This window comes from Notolabrus celidotus, chromosome 3 (assembly GCF_009762535.1).
Source record: "Notolabrus celidotus isolate fNotCel1 chromosome 3, fNotCel1.pri, whole genome shotgun sequence".
Classification (NCBI taxonomy): Eukaryota; Metazoa; Chordata; class Actinopteri; order Labriformes; family Labridae; genus Notolabrus; species Notolabrus celidotus.
The window spans coordinates 9,318,326-9,333,765 of record NC_048274.1 but is presented as its reverse complement, the minus strand read 5'-3'; the positions used below and the strand labels follow the sequence as shown (position 1 = coordinate 9,333,765).

General features: G+C 42.1%; 3 protein-coding genes across 3 annotated transcripts in view; 2 read left to right on the top strand and 1 right to left on the bottom strand.

The window, feature by feature from the left end:
• cbfa2t3 (CBFA2/RUNX1 partner transcriptional co-repressor 3) overlaps positions 1-5,409 on the top strand; it is a 37,513-nt gene extending 32,104 nt beyond the window's left edge. Inside the window, exon 12 of the mRNA XM_034679466.1 lies at positions 86-5,409. Coding sequence (XP_034535357.1) covers positions 86-475 — 390 coding nt within the window. The 3' untranslated portion in view covers positions 476-5,409. The remainder of the gene's footprint in view (positions 1-85) is intronic.
• Positions 5,410-8,072: 2,663 nt separating this feature from the next.
• On the top strand, positions 8,073-12,180 carry pabpn1l (PABPN1 like, cytoplasmic). Its single transcript, XM_034679701.1, has 6 exons — positions 8,073-8,307; positions 9,551-9,677; positions 10,177-10,244; positions 10,329-10,435; positions 10,525-10,612; positions 11,449-12,180. Exons 1-6 carry the CDS (start codon positions 8,209-8,211, stop codon positions 11,812-11,814), a joined length of 855 nt encoding a protein of 284 aa, XP_034535592.1. The 5' UTR covers positions 8,073-8,208; the 3' UTR covers positions 11,815-12,180.
• Positions 12,176-15,055, bottom strand: trappc2l (trafficking protein particle complex 2-like). Its single transcript, XM_034679702.1, has 5 exons — positions 15,002-15,055; positions 14,549-14,721; positions 13,892-13,979; positions 12,433-12,512; positions 12,176-12,348 (listed from the first exon to the last, which is right to left on the bottom strand). The coding sequence occupies exons 1-5, from the start codon at positions 15,032-15,034 to the stop codon at positions 12,303-12,305; spliced, it is 420 nt and encodes a 139-aa protein (XP_034535593.1). The 5' UTR covers positions 15,035-15,055; the 3' UTR covers positions 12,176-12,302.
• Between the last annotated feature and the right edge of the window lie 385 nt (positions 15,056-15,440).

The following is a 15,440-nucleotide window of genomic DNA, read 5'->3' as shown; positions in this document are numbered from 1 at the left end:
TATGTAAGAATGACTACTCTAAGTTTCCTGGAACAAAAAAGAGACTTATTTTTATCATCCCACTCTCTCCCCACTGTCTCAACAGAGCTGCTGGAACTGCGGGAGGAAAGCCAGTGAGACATGCAGCGGCTGCAACACGGCTCGCTACTGCGGCTCCTTCTGCCAACACAAAGACTGGGAGAAGCACCACCACGTCTGTGGTCAGGGCCTGCAGGGGATGCCGGGGAGCAGCACTGTCCCTCTCGGCACCCCCTCCTCCACTTCCACCTCCTCAGCGTCCTCTAGTGCGCCTCCCACCCACTCGGAGAGCACTCCTCCAGGACCCCATTCCCTGGTGGGCCAGAGCAGTATTGCAGGAGGGGCCGGCAGCGGTAGTGGAAGTGTGTCTGCCAGCCCTAAGGAGAGCAGTTCCAGCAGTGCCTCTCGCTCCACGACCCCAGCTACCCCCGCCCTGCTGGAGGCGACTTCTCGTTGAAGTTTGCCCCTCGTCCCCCGCCCCCCCTGTGTACTGATGAGACAGTGATCACTCTCCACACATAACCAAACTGAGGAATCTTCATCGCACACTGCTCCCCTCTCCTCCTCCTCACTTTCAGTCCTGATTTCCCTCTTCTGATAATCTTCACTACCTGATGATTGACGCTCACCTTCCCTCTAAAACACTCCTCTTTAACAGCCACACATGCAAAGATTTCAGCCTAGGGTACAGAGTAAAGGATGATGATCTCCTATAGCACAGATACATATCAGATGTGTTTGACTTGATGATATGACTAAGATGTTCCCTCAGTAATGAAAGCAACTCTGTCCACACAAGGACAGCAGATAAGGGCTGTGGTAAGGAAACATAAATCAGGGGGATGAGTCGGCCAATTAGCACTTGGATTGGATTTCCCTTTAATTTAGCACCAATGACAGAACAGTACCAAGCCCTGAGATGTGCACTACCAGTCCAACCAGGTCACTGATGTGGCACTTATTCTACAGTGTCCTAGAGGAGACAGGAAAGAACATCCCTTTTTTAATTTCAAAGAACGAGGGAAGAAGAGGAATAACCTGTGATGTGATTCATTCCTCAGAAACACAGCTTAGTATTTATTACGTTTCTTTTTGGCTTTAAGGGAAAACAAAGAAAGTCCAAATATTCTAAGTTAAGAATAATAGTGATGATGACGATGCTGATGATGATAACAATAATAATATGAAAATAAATTAACTTTAAACTGCTAACTACCTTGCTAGCGAGCCAAGAAAATCTACACCGGACTCACCTCTCTGCACCATTGTGAACCCAAATGAATTCAAAGATGACAAATAACATGATCCAAACCTTTGTATTACACTGCCAAAGTGAGTAAGTAAGCGATAAGGAGAAGCACTCATCTTATAACCAAACGCAAAGCAACATCACCTCCTCAGCAGATAAGCCAGCCCTGAGAGGACCGGGCTGCAGAGAGGCTGCGGAACGGGACCCAGAGATAGTCCAGACATTCAAAAAAAAAAGAACAAAACTGTGACCTGCTTTGATCTGCAGCCCGGACGAAACTACAGCGATTCCTCGGCGACGGCCCAGACTAGTGAATATGGACGATGCTGTGAACTTGCCTACGAGAAAGATTTAAGGAAACGGATGGAAACCCTGCCACAGTGTGATTTTTTAGTGAATGGTAACAGAGAGGACAGAGAGAAGAAAAGAGGAAAGGAAAAGCTACACAGCCTCAAAGGAGATAAAAAAGAAAAACCTCAAAACAAGCTTGAAAACATTGTCCAAGAAGGAATTGCATACTACGGGAAGGTTGTTTGTAAGTCATTTTTTTAAAAAGCTCCACAACAGGGAGATCTTTCAAGGAATTGCTGTTACCTTTACATTCACTCCCTCCTTTTCCAAAGCATGATAGACAGATAAAGGAGCCTGGTGAATGGCGGTGTAGACTTGGTTCTCCTCTCTCTTTCTACCTCCCCTCACCCCACACCTCCCTTCGACGCTCTTCCCCGACTACTTGACTCAAGTCTCCCCCCCCTCTCCCTCCGCCTGCTCTGGACAGAGCCTCAGAGCAGTTATGTGGGAAGGGTTCGAAACCTGCTTGTAGATATTGTTCCTCTTTTCAAATTTCAATAATGTCTCTTGTCGCTGATGTCCATATGTGCTGCCCTTGTGTATATCCAGAAAGATGGACTTTTGTTTTGGTTTTTGTTACTTTTCAGTTTCCTCCTTTTTAAGTTTGGGCTGAGCAATGAAGTCAGAGCGAGGAGGAAGCCCCACATTTGACTTGTTGTTTGATCTGTTGTATCTATATTGATGAGATGATGAAACCCCTCTTGTAGAATATTTTGTATTGCTCGCATTGTAAGACAGTGAGAGGACGGAGGTGCAATATGAAGAGAATTCAGCTACTGAATGGAACCTCAGCAACTGCCCATAGGGTGTCATATAATATAGATACATATAAATATATTTAAAGTAACATCAGTAACTTAATGTGAATGTACATAGTATTTAAAGAGGTCCAAAAATGTGTTTGCCAAATAACAGAAACCTTTAAACTTTAATGTCCAGAATATGATTTTCTCACAGTTCATTAGTTTTCAAATTTATCAACTTTCCCTTTTCAGACCAATTAAAAGTGTCATGTGACCCTGAGTGGACCCTAAAGTGGATGCATGCAGGACGGCAATGCATGTAGCTGAGAGTGGATGAAACAGATTAAGGGTGAACAGACACTACATGACAATTTCAACGATCACTTATTTATTATTTCCGCCCATTAAACATTTTGGAGAAACCCCATCAAGACTAAATTCAGTCATTGTTATTGCCTTCCTTCACCCTTGGTCCGTTTACATCTTGCAGGAGGGGACCCAGCATTAAAAATTAAATAAGCTCAATATAATCAGAAGTTATAAATCAATCAATCAGCTCAGTTTCAGACTCAGTTCCTTCACACCAAATTTAAAAACTGTCATTTTCTCACCATCCTTGCAGCCGCTGAACCAACCCTCTTTCTTGGTCCTCATCAATCTGTGTGTGAGTGTTAGGAGTGTTTTTTCCCCCCAAAGTGCAGAAAAACCATCACAGCAGAATTAACTTATGTGCCAGAGTTAAGCTAGAGTCAAACTCCAAACCAGTTTTGATACAGAATCTTTCAAATGTTGCTTTTTTTTTCACTGCTTGTTTGTCATTTGGCATCAGCTAAGGCTCCGTGACGGGTCTTTGTTTCCAGGCTCACAGAGTAGCAACGCCTCTTTATGGATTATCTTCTTTTATCAGCTCTTCCCACATGCTCCGGCTTTATGATCACTTCTGGAAAACGTGTACGTTAAACAGCCTTGAGGCCTGTACGTACAGGAACAGAAGGCCTGTAGCAGCAGCAGCACATTTTCATCACACTGCATTGTGGGCTTCGCACACTCGGACCAAACATGGGAGAAAAAAACACACCTTTGTTTTTGCAGTGAAAAAAAAAACATTTGTTCATCAATGGACGGAGAAAGCTAACCGTTTTTGGGATTATCTGAGACTTCAAATTGCATAAGCTACAAGGTACCCCTGCATCTATGTGTAGCATTTAGCGCTATAATAACCTCGATATTGTGTTGACCACAGCCCTTGTGTGTCCGTTCCCCTGATGTCTTGATTCCTCTACTTCTCACAACCCCGCCCCCCCTCCCTCACACGAGCTACCTCCTGTGACCATACAGCTAACCACCAGGAGAGGTTGACCTGGACTTTGAAAAGCTGGGCTGAAAGCAGACATGGAGACAAATTTTAAAAAGTGCTCAGTGAGCAAAGGATGAAGAGTTGAGAAGCATTGCCGTTACTGACGTATACGGGACGATTATCAAACTGATACTGCTGGAATTTAGCGACAGGTACACATAACACAGAATAAACCATGACATGCCATTGTTTGTCCAAAAACCAATAAAAGCACAAACCAAAGTACTCCTGCATTGCCATAGTGTGGCTTTGACACAGTGTGTATTCACAGACTAGAAGTAATAAGGTTAGAGCTCCACTGCAGCACTTAACCAAAGTGTCTGAGATACACACAATCAGGGCGGAGGAGCGAGGAGCACGCTGCGTTACCTGGCTTACTCTCCAACGTGTTGACTTCTCCATCAAGCAATCAAAGCGCTTGTGGTCGACTCGTTGAATAATGCTTCTGTGCAAACTCGCTGGAGCAGTTCATTTAGGAGAAGCCGACTAATTGCGTGTTCTTACAGTTGCAAAGCCTTGTAGAGATAAAACGACTACATGGTGTGTGTGTTTGTGTGTGAGTGTGTGTGTGTGTGTGTTTTTGTATTAGATAAATATCCTTTCTTTTCGTGTCTCTGTGAAAACTACTTGAAACCTTCAGAGCTTTAATGAAACATCCCAGACAGACTACAGTGGCAAATTGATTCAGGATATGTAGCAGCAGCTTTGTGCAGTAAAACAACATATTCAACAACGTCCACGCTCAGAAAAAAAACAACACTGTAGTGGCAATTCATCTCAACTCTCTCAGTGCTTCATGTGTGCACGTGTCTGTGAGTAAGCCCTAAGATAAACTAAAAGAACCAAACCCAACACACCTGTTATAAATGACCAAAATACAACCAAAAGCTACGATGTTACCCTTCAGATCTCACTCTGGTTTCGGTTTTTGTGTCTGTTGGCTTCATTATGTCATGAAACAAATGAGATTCATGCTGAGGTGTCGTACTCTTTTCTCTGTGAAGATATTATTGATGGCAAACGCATAAGGGCTCTGCTGTTGTGAACACCATCCTGTAAGGGTCTCTGAACACTTGACATCAGCCACTTCTCTCTCGGTTTATTATGTACATGATGTGGGCACGTCTAGAAAAGACAAACACTGGCAGGTTGGCATTTGTCTCTCCCTACCCCGACCAGTAAGTCTACCAATGAAGATTCAAGGCTCGTCTGATGCGATGGTGACTCGTCCTCCCTGTGAAACAGGTGCTGCGGTAGAAAGCTAAAGAGGCAGACGGTGGATACAGTACGTGTTTTCACAGAAGCCATGGCTCAGGATGGTCCTGTTTTTACCTTTACATGAATTGAAAAAAGGTTTTATATGTGTAGGGGAGCGTTCTATACTGTATTGTGCAATACATTATTACAGAAAAACACATTTCTGTAGGAAGGTTGGCGCTTTGAAGATCTTTCTCCTTTTGTTTAAGTTCCCTCTTCAGAAGGTCCTGTTGCCGTTTTTAGATGAAGTTAACTGTGCCAGAAGAATTAAATTCTGATTTGTATTTATTTCTTGCATGCTTTCCTCCCTGTTGCTAATACCGCTCTTTAACTGTTCGCTCTGTTGGATGTGTGAAGCTGTAAAACATTCTAATTCAGGTTATTGTCTGTGTTGAACAATGTAACTGTGTAATTAAAACATGAAATGAAGTATTCATCGCTCGTGGTGCTTTTCTTCTTGACTCGTATAGGCAGACTCTGAGACGACGTCGTCAGAAGAGGAAAATCATCTATTGTTACGGCGTCTTCATGTACAAAAAGCTATAATATAAACTTCAGACAGCGTGTGATTACGCTCCATCGTGTCTGCAGGAATGTGATCTCAAGATCTGAATGACTCAAGGAAACAGTGTGATCACAAGTCTCTTCATCGGACTGTATTCCAACAAGCTCAGACACTGTTTGAGTAGAGGTCATGGTACAAAAATACACATTTTTACTTTTTCAGTAGGACAGCATATTGATAAATAACAAAAAAAAAAAAAACACGACTGCATTCATTTTAGTTGCGGTGGCTGGGAAGTGCAAAGCAAATTTACAAAGGATGAAACACTTACAAAGTTGGAGACAAATTTACATTTTGGAAAACATTTTTAAATTTATAAAACAAAATGACAAACACTTTTACCAAGAACAAAACAAATTTATGTTTAAGGAAACAAATTTACAAAATCAGAAACACTTTGACAAGAGGTGAGACAATTTTACAAAGGAAGGAACATTTTTACCAGTCCCAAAACAAAATTATAAACGGCAGGTTCATACGGAAAAGGACTGTGATTTTCAAAATAAAAGACGTCTGTAATGTGAAAATGCGCAGCATTAATATACATTTTTTTACACTTAAATATTTTGATTCAGACTGACAAGAGAACACCTCAAAATGTGTTCCTGCCAACCACAGCTATATCTGATTTGGAATTTCATAATAAATGTATCTGCTATATTTCAACACATCTGCTAATGGTAGGTTATCTATCAGTTTATCTTACAGTGGCTTGCCTCAAATTAAAGCTAGGGTTGGTAGCATAGACTGTATAAAATATGGATGTAGTATCTGTGACGTCACCCATCTGTTTCTGAAGCGCTGTTTGAGGCCAATCGACGGACGGCAGCCATATTGCTTCTGTCGAGCCAGTGTGACGTAAAGAGGTGGAGTTTGAGCCTCCTAGCCAACAGCTGCAGTGTTCCCACAGACAGCTGTGCCTCTCATTGGAAGACTGGTAATCTCAATATCTTCGAAAAAACTCAACCCCCTCACAGTGAGAGCACATCGATAAATGAGCTATCCAGACTACACCTGTCTTTTGTACCAGGCTGTAAACACAACAAATAACACATATCTTAAATAAACACCCCATTATTATATAAACGAAGTGTGTGTTTTGTGACTTTTGTCCTCAATATTACCTAACTATATCACAGAACTTTACTCTTCCTCACGGACGTAGATGACAGAATGGTTGTGCCACTAGAAACTGAAATTGGATTGTAAAACTGAATCTGAATTTTGCAAACTGAAAATGAATTTTTTATTTTTGACTTTAAGGAAAATAGAGAGTTGAATTTTCAAGTAGGTTAAATACAATTTCAAAACAAATACATTCAGTTTCAAAACATTAAAGGTGACATATCATGCAAAATTGACTTTTTAATGGTTCTCTACCTGAAATATGTTTCCCTGGCATGTCTACAAACCCCCCGAAAATGAAAAAAATCCATTCTGCCCCTGTTCTGATTTCTCCACCTTTCTGTAAATGTGTGCTGAAACGAGCCGTTTCAGTTTTCAGTGTTTTTGTTACGTCACAACAATATCCGGTCTGTCACGGAGTCAGAGCTCGGAGCTTGTTCAGCCCATAGACTGGATAAAATACAACTCAACTCCTCCTCCGTTTTTCCATTACCTAAACACGTGTGCTAACAAGGAGCTTAGGAGGGAGGCATGCTAGTTGTAGGCTGTCTTAATAAACACAAAGGTCGGTTTTACTCCCCACGTCTGCAGATTTGAAGATCTAGTGGATGATTTTTATTTTTCATGGAAAAGTGCTAGTGCTAGTTAGCATAGCCACATAGCTACATGTTTGTAGCTGTAGCTGTGTACCAAGACACATGTCGACATACTGACAAATAAAACAACAAGAAACACAGAATCTGTGACCAATTGTTCAGAAAGGTCCTGCTGCAGGCGCCTCTACGTCAGGATCAGATTCTGGATCAAATTCAGAGGGTTGAAGTAACGCGGGTCTGTGAGCAGCCGTGTATATTCAGCCAACATGTAAACATTAGATCAAAGTGCTGGAGAGCCGAGGGCACATCCACTTCCTGAGGGGGCGTGGTCAGAGGGAAAACAGACTGTTCTGAGCAGGGCTGAAAAAGAGAGGTTTACAGGCATGCCAAAATCTGATTTCATATTTTTTTTTTTGAGCATAAACTTTAAAGACATGTTTTGGGGACCTCTTAGACCAATGTATTTTGATGAAAAAGAGCGTAATATGTCACCTTTAAATTCAATTTCAAATCATACTTTTCAAATTCAATATTATTATTCAATTTCAGTTTCTAGTGGCACAAATCTCAGCCCATACTGCTTATAAATTCCTAATGTATCTGTGATTTTACAAGCTGGAGCTCAAGTATTATCACGAGCTGAGGTGTGGAGGTATTATCACGAGCTGAGGTGTGGAGGTATCATCCCTGTGTGAGGTGTGGTGGTGTTCTGAGCGGTGGGCAGGAGGCCCCCTTGTTGCTGCGCCACTGGGCTGCAGAAACCCTCCTCCGGTATCTCTCTCACGTGCGCGCCTCTGTCAATCAGTCCGACGCGTCATGCCTCTCATTCACAGGTGATATCTATTAGCTTACCTCATATCTGCTGTCAGGTGTCGCGTCTGCGGACCATCAAAGCGTCTCCCTGCTGTGACAGAGATTCTTGTGGCGAGCTGCAGTGGGCTTTGCAGATGCCATGTTGGAGCAGTAAGCTAAGCATGGCGGAAAATCATCTGGAGTACGGCTACCTGGAGGGCGAGTCCATGGGGGAGCATTTCGCCGAGGACCCGGTGGGTATCATTGTGTTTGCAGTGTATGGACAGGCTGCTGCTATCACGTTTGTCCTTTAACGCCAGCAGGACGAGCGAAGCAGGATGCGTAAACATAGCAGTGCATCGTTTTATCAATGATGAACGTGTTTTGTGCAGACAACGACATCATATCCAAAATAACATGCGGGGTGCATTGGGCCATTCAGGTGCACTGCATTGTGGGTGAGGCGCTGTAAGAGATGACGGTAGAAGCTTCGTATCAGGTGCAGATGTATTGTCCTAAAACCTCAGGTCGTTTGCATGTGAGCCCATGACTTCTCCATCATTTGGGATGGATCTACATTCAATTACAGTCCATGCAAACATCCCTGGGAGTGTCAGGTGCCTTTCAAAGATGTGATTTAATCCATAATAATGAAACTAAATGTTTGCAAAGCGATCCAGACTTCTTATGTTCAGGTTATTTTAACTAGAATATTAAAAACATGATTCATCATTTTAAGTTTAATGATAACACAGCATCCAGGTCAACAAATCTTATGAATGGGGGATAAATAAATAAATAAATCCTGCTCCTTGTATAGACTCCACTTCAAATACCATTCATTTAGAGTGGGGTTCCCAAAGTGTGGGTCAGGACACCCAGGGGGGTCGCAAGACACAAATGGTGGGTCGTCTAAAAATCTATCTAAAAATAGTACATTTTGCCCATCATAGTAAGAATTATCGACAAAAATAGTAGCCAAATTTGAAATAAAACCTTTGAAATAGAAAATGTAATGAGTTTTCTGCCTTTATTTGTTGCCAGGTGACTCCTAAGTTTAGGGTTAGTGAACAGTTAATTATCAAAAGCATCAGTAGCAGCAGGTTAATTCATAACAACACAGGAAACACAGACATGCTCATATAGGTAGGCTAATTTCTTGCAGACCAGCTAAATGAAGCCACATTAAACCACTTCGAGGGACAGTGGGGGGTCACGAGTCTATGGCACCTTTGTTTTGGGGGTCATGGGCTGAAAAGTTTGGGAACCCCTGATTTAGAGGATCATGCTTATTTGGTGTTTTGATGATACATAAGAGGTGTCCAATAAGGTTTTCAATCCACTGACAGTGAAGAACCTTTGATCCCTCTTCCCTTTTTTTAAAATTCATTTTGTTTCTGCACTCGTTCATTCATGTTTTTCCTGTACTGTGTCCGCAGGCTTCCAGCGTAGTATTCTGACACTTAACGCTCTTCTCTCCATGCTTGTTTGTTTAAGGAGCTGGCAGCCATCAAGGCCCGGGTTCAGGAGCTGGAGATGGAGGAAGAGACGGAGAGACTAAAGGAAGAGGAGGAGAGGTGTGATGTAGCGGAGATGCAGCTCCTGACGAGCAGCCCCCGACCCGGTGAGACAGCCTTGGGGGTCTGATCCTCCCCGTGTTTTGTTATCGTGTCATATTGTTGTATGGCTAAATACTGATTATGCATCGGGGAGGCCTCAACAGCAAGTTTTCGACCAGGTGCGTAGCATCGCAGCCTCCAGGCAGGTGAGGTAACTGCATCCCTCACCATCTGGCTAACACCTGGGACACTTCACATGTGCCTCATCACTGCCCAATGAGACGAAGCAGTGAGCCTCACACAACCAGAAGGGTCCTCCTTGCTGCCTTTGGCTATTTTCTGCCTCCATGCATCTCCACATCCTTTAAACCCCTCCCACTGCTCCCCTTTGGTTCCTCTCAGAACAGAGAAGCAATCAGAGGAGGGGCAGGACTCTTCTTTCTATGTATTGTCAAAGAAGATGCAAGAAATACATGATTGATGAAGCAATGTGTCAATACTTCTTATTCATTATATCCAAAGTGCAAAAGCAGTCTGAAAACTCTTCTTTTGTTTCCTCTGTAGGTCCTTTCTACAACATGACTCCTGAGGAGAGGATAGACGCAGACAACAGATCAGTCTATGTAGGAAATGTAAGACTTCTTTTCTACTCCTCATACTTAACATGTTTCCTTCCTGATGCCTGGTCTGACTCATTGTTCCTGCACAAATCCCAGGTAGATTATGGAGCGACTGCAGACGAGCTAGAGATCCACTTTAACGGCTGTGGCCCGGTCAACAGAGTCACTATTCTGTGTGACCGGTTCTCAGGACATCCCAAAGGGTGAGTTCAACCTGTGCAGCTACATTTGAACAAAACACTCAACCCATGTTTCTGTAAGTTGATTCATTGTTGACCTTTTCTCTTCACAGGTTTGCGTATATCGAGTTCTCCGATCGAGACTCGGTGCACAGTGCGATTGGTCTGCATGAGACCTTGTTCAGAGGGAGAGTCCTTAAAGTGAGTCACAGGCTGATACTTTCCTCACTCCTTTCTGCTACTGTACTCGTTCCTCTGCGCCCGCCAACATGCTCCTCAAACATGTCACGCTGCCATTTGTCTGGTAACTCTCTGGGCCTGGTGTACGGAGTGGCTCTGTTGTTTCTCGAGTAGCGAGTTCCAGGATTTTACTCCTGCAGAATGAAACTTTAAAGTCACCACTTAAAGCTGCTCTTGTGGTTGCACTGGTTCCACAAAGTGTACTAAACCTTTCTTATTGATAAGTCAAGATTTTAGGATAGAGCTAAAAAAGTGAGGAATAGTTTTTTAATCAGGCGAGGGAAAAATAGCTTGTGTTTGTCAACCAAAGCTGGGATCGTTAAGAATCATGCCATGCCCATTTATAGCTGACATCACTGTGGTGCTTCCTCTTATGGTACATTATTTTTCATCAGTTTAATTGAGACAATTTTATGGAGCGCTAGTGGCCTAGCAGTCTAAGCATGCCCCCCCATGTACAGAGGCTATAGTCCTCATCGCAGCGGTCCAACTTCAACTTCAAGTTGGATAGTGTGTAGGATTCTTGCAACTCGATGTTTGTGAGCTTCTTCTCACTTCACCCCTAAACACCTGTCCTCTGAAGTTGATGTGTGAAGCCATTTCTTCACTTGTTAAAAGGACAAACATAAACAGTCTTGTAATTCAATGTTGAGTTTTCTTCCACTTATGTAAACAAATACAAATAGCACTTCTGCCCCCTTGTTGTTTTGGTATATGAGGTCAAACAGCATTGATCTATACAGTTATCCATCACTCTTTAATAGTGAAGTAAAGAAACTATGTTCTTGGACTTGCAGGTCCTGCCCAAGAGGACCAACATGCCAGGCATCAGCACCACCGACCGAGGGGGACACCGAGGCGGACACTCCAGAGGCGGGAGAGGCCGAGGCGGCGGCGGCGGCGGCGGTGGAGGCGGAGGCGGTTATCGTCCACCACGATACCAGAGCAGCTCTCGAGGCAGGTTCAGGTACCAGTCGACCAGGCCGCAGCATCAAACACCCCACCCTTACTACGGAGGCCCCTCAGTGGGGAAGAGACAGTGGGGTCATATGGACTACCAAGAACAGGTGCCTAAACGTTATCCATGTCTTCTTCTCATCACTCCACCGTCGGAGGAGATGGGGGCGGGGTCAAGCGGACAGCACTACCCTCAGCAGCGCTAGCATCATCCCCCGGCATACACTCGAGTGGGTGAGGAGAACTGAGGATTTTAAAGAAGTGTTTCTTGGCGTTACAAAGTGAAGCATCATGTGAGGAGAGGATCGATGAGACTTTTAAATTGCATCCCTGCATCAGTCGTTCAAAGTACATGAGATGTGAAAAAGAAGTCTGGGGTCAGAGGTGTTGCATTATTGGCTTCTGTGAATGCATGGGACATCCAAATTGTTCAGCAGTTTGCGTCTCTTACCGTTTTTACAAATTGATGTGAATGTACTGTGTTTCTGCCTGCAATGTAAACCCTCCCCTATGTATAACTCTTTGCTATGTAAGTGAATGAATAAATAAAACAATGATCCAGTAAAATAACATCCATGCAGTCATGTGCGACAACAAAGAAGATTTATTTCTCATCATTTTAATAATCAAGGCAACAGGTAAACAAAACATGAATAAAGGAGTTCTGTACAGCGGAGGATCAGCGGAGGGGACGTCAGCCAGTTTGCACCATCATTCCAGAAACAATGCCATCGAAGGCCCTGCAGAATGAAGAATCAGATCACTGCTTCAGGAAACATCTGTGATTAGTGTGTTTGAATAACAAGCTTCACATGTTGACTTACTTTGACTGAATAGTGTCTCCGGGGTTGTGGAAGGGGTTGCACATTACGTCGGTAAAAGAGTTGTGGAGTTTCCTGAACATCTGGAAAAGAAGGAAAAAAATCTACCTTAGAGGATTTGAAAATGTTAAGTGTGTCACAACTTATTTTGCTGCATGCATACTTTTATTTGTTTGAGCTGTTGCAAAACAATGCAAGACGGGACATGACAATATAGTATACAATATACAAAACCATGTGGAAGACACTGTTTCAAGTGTACACACTTAAGAGACAAAACAGACCAGCAGGAACGCACAACGTATTGTAATATTGAATGTTGAGGATGTTAAAAGTGTGTGTGTGTGACTGTGTGTCTCTCTGTATGTTTAAGGGTAGCAAATAAGACAGTGGTTTGAGTGTAACTGAGTGGAAGGAAAAAAATGGCGCAAATTTTAGGAAGAGATTGAGCTAAATTGATTAAAAAAAAAAAAAAATGAAATACAAATTAATTAATTAAAATAAAATAAAATAAGGTAAATATTTGGGTGGGCAAGTGAGAAATTGAGTAAGACAAATAAATAAAAATAAATAATAAAAAGTAATAGTAATAATGAATTATCAAAAAAACAGTAGTAAGACTTTAAACTTTAAGGTAGGTTTCCCGATAAATCTTTGTATAAAATGTGAGAGGCGATTCTGCACTAGTGTCAGGATTAATAAACTGCAAGTGGTGCATTGATATCACTTTCAGAATCCTATTACTTGTCCATAAAACATTCAATGGTTCAGCTCCCCAGTACATCTCTGACTTGCTCACAGTGTATAACCCGACCCGGATCCTTTGGTCAGCAGGTGGAAGACTTTTAACCATACCCAGAGTCAAATCAAAGTCTGGTGAAGGGGCCTTCAGCTACCGTGGTCCTTCTCTTTGGAATAAACTCCTTGCTGACCTCAAGTCCATCACTACATATTTATTTTCTAAAGCGTATGAATGATGTAATGAGTGTTGTGACTGGCTGCATGTGTTTGTTTGCTGTATGCAAACATGCTGTTGGGTGTATTTATTGTTTTTATATTTTTAAATGTTATTGTGTTTTTAATTCTCCATGTAAAGCACATTGAGCTTATGTGTAATGAAATGTGCTTTATAAATAAAATTGCTATTGCCATTGATAAATGTAGAATATTTCCTTGTATGTCTCTAGTAGCTGTGCTGATGTAATCTCATTCATTTATTGACCTGATTATTACATTATGACACAGTTAGATCATTGTGGTTGATTATCCAAGGTATAGCTTTTGTTTTCACAATACCAGCTGAAGCACAGGACAACACAGTAAAATATATTCAACATTACCAAATCAACACCGGGCAACAGAGGGAACGATTTTGCAGATGTGTAAGAAACAAAACAAAAAAATCTTGGAAGATGAAACTCCTTTTTCATGCTATATTTGTGGAGACAAGAAAACAACTTACACTTCTAATTTCATTGTCCCGCAATGATGTATTCGATGAGTCAACAACGATGACGAATTTCACCTTGGAGTTGGTGACATACCCATATCTAGTTAAAAGGGTTAAGGAGATTCATGTGCATTATTTATCTTGTTTGTCTCCATTGTGCAGGGACTGGACTATCAAACTATCTGCAGGGATTCCTCTGACAGAAGAGAACTTTTATAATAACTCTTCTATGTTTCACCGTCCAGATCAAACCCATCCTGCAACAATTGGACAGATGTAGCTTTCTACCTGACGAGTAATATGTGCATTTAAATCATAAGGATTTCAACCACATGTCTGTATATTTAGTTATGTTCTGCAGATCTATGTAGTCTTGCTGAAACTACACCAATCAGCCATATCACTACGAGACCTCCAAGGGTGTGCTGTCCTGGATGCTGCAAGGTGGGGCCTCCATGGGCTGAACACACACATCTCACATATGGATTGAATTGAGATCTTGGAAATATGGAGACTAAGTCAACACTGTCTTGTTCCTGTCTTTGGTCCAGTTAGTCATAGTAGGCACTTTCAGCAGAGGACAGAGGTCAGCAATCACTTTGACGCCTGAAGCACCTTTAGGTTTCCTAAGCTTTATCTAACTCTTCACTTAACATAAGACAAGGATACACTTTGTAGTCTTCAGTGGGATAAAGCAGACCGAGGTACAGCTCTCTCTGGTCTCCCAAAGATTTGCCCACAGCTGAGATCTTCTCCTCCACCACATCCAGAGAGGTGTGCACTGTGTAGTGGAACTTCAGCTCATTTTGAGTGGGGACACTGCGGATATACAGCGGGTAGTTCTGTACGAGGACATAAAGAAGAATTACAGACGTGTCTTTACCGAAGAAAACGTTTGCAAGGCTAAAAAAACGGTGAGGGATATATGTGTCAAACACTTCCCTTTAAAAATGCTAATGTTGTTAGCTTAAAACGTTAGCTCTGAAAGGACGTTACTCCTTACTGGTAAACAAAACAAACTGACATTCACTCAGAAACCATTTGAGGAGGAAGAAAAATATCTACACTCTGAAAAACAATCAATGAATAACACCTGGGACCAGTGATTAAAGCAATCTTTACCTCTTTAGCGATCACTGCTATGCACACCGCCATGTTGGTTTTCCTCCTCTGAGCTGTCAGATGATGTCACGTGATATGGTGCGTTCATGTGCTCTGTGAAAATTGGAACATTGAAGAATTTACTTTTAGACTTTCAAAAATACATATACATATATATATAAATGATAAAATAATGTAACTGTATTATTCGTGTCAGTCATTTGTTTTATCAGTTCATAATATGATTGAGCAAAATATTTTGTTGGATGGTAATATATTTCACATAATTCCAATGAATTTAGAAGTTTGCTCCACATGTAAACAGAGGTCCTCTAATGCAACACAAATCATGAGCACATTTACATTTATTGTTTGAAGTTAAAAAATCGTTTCCCATTAAAAAACAGCAAATAGATGAATTAAAACTGTAATTATTTCAAGTAAACTGAACCTCAGACGG

Bases quoted from the DNA above. Each gene is read 5' to 3' on its own strand.
- trappc2l (XM_034679702.1), bottom strand. From the start codon at position 15,034: ATGGCGGTGTGCATAGCAGTGATCGCTAAAGAG. The intron at 12,513-13,891 runs GTAAGTTGTTTT...CTTCTTTTCCAG, and splicing joins GGGACAATGAAATTAGAAGT to ATGTTCAGGAAACTCCACAA. The intron at 12,349-12,432 runs GTAAGTCAACAT...TTCATTCTGCAG, and splicing joins GGAGACACTATTCAGTCAAA to GGCCTTCGATGGCATTGTTT.
- pabpn1l (XM_034679701.1), top strand. From the start codon at position 8,209: ATGCCATGTTGGAGCAGTAAGCTAAGCATGGCGGAAAATCATCTGGAG. The intron at 8,308-9,550 runs GTGGGTATCATT...TGTTTGTTTAAG, and splicing joins AGCATTTCGCCGAGGACCCG to GAGCTGGCAGCCATCAAGGC. The intron at 10,436-10,524 runs GTGAGTTCAACC...TTCTCTTCACAG, and splicing joins TTCTCAGGACATCCCAAAGG to GTTTGCGTATATCGAGTTCT.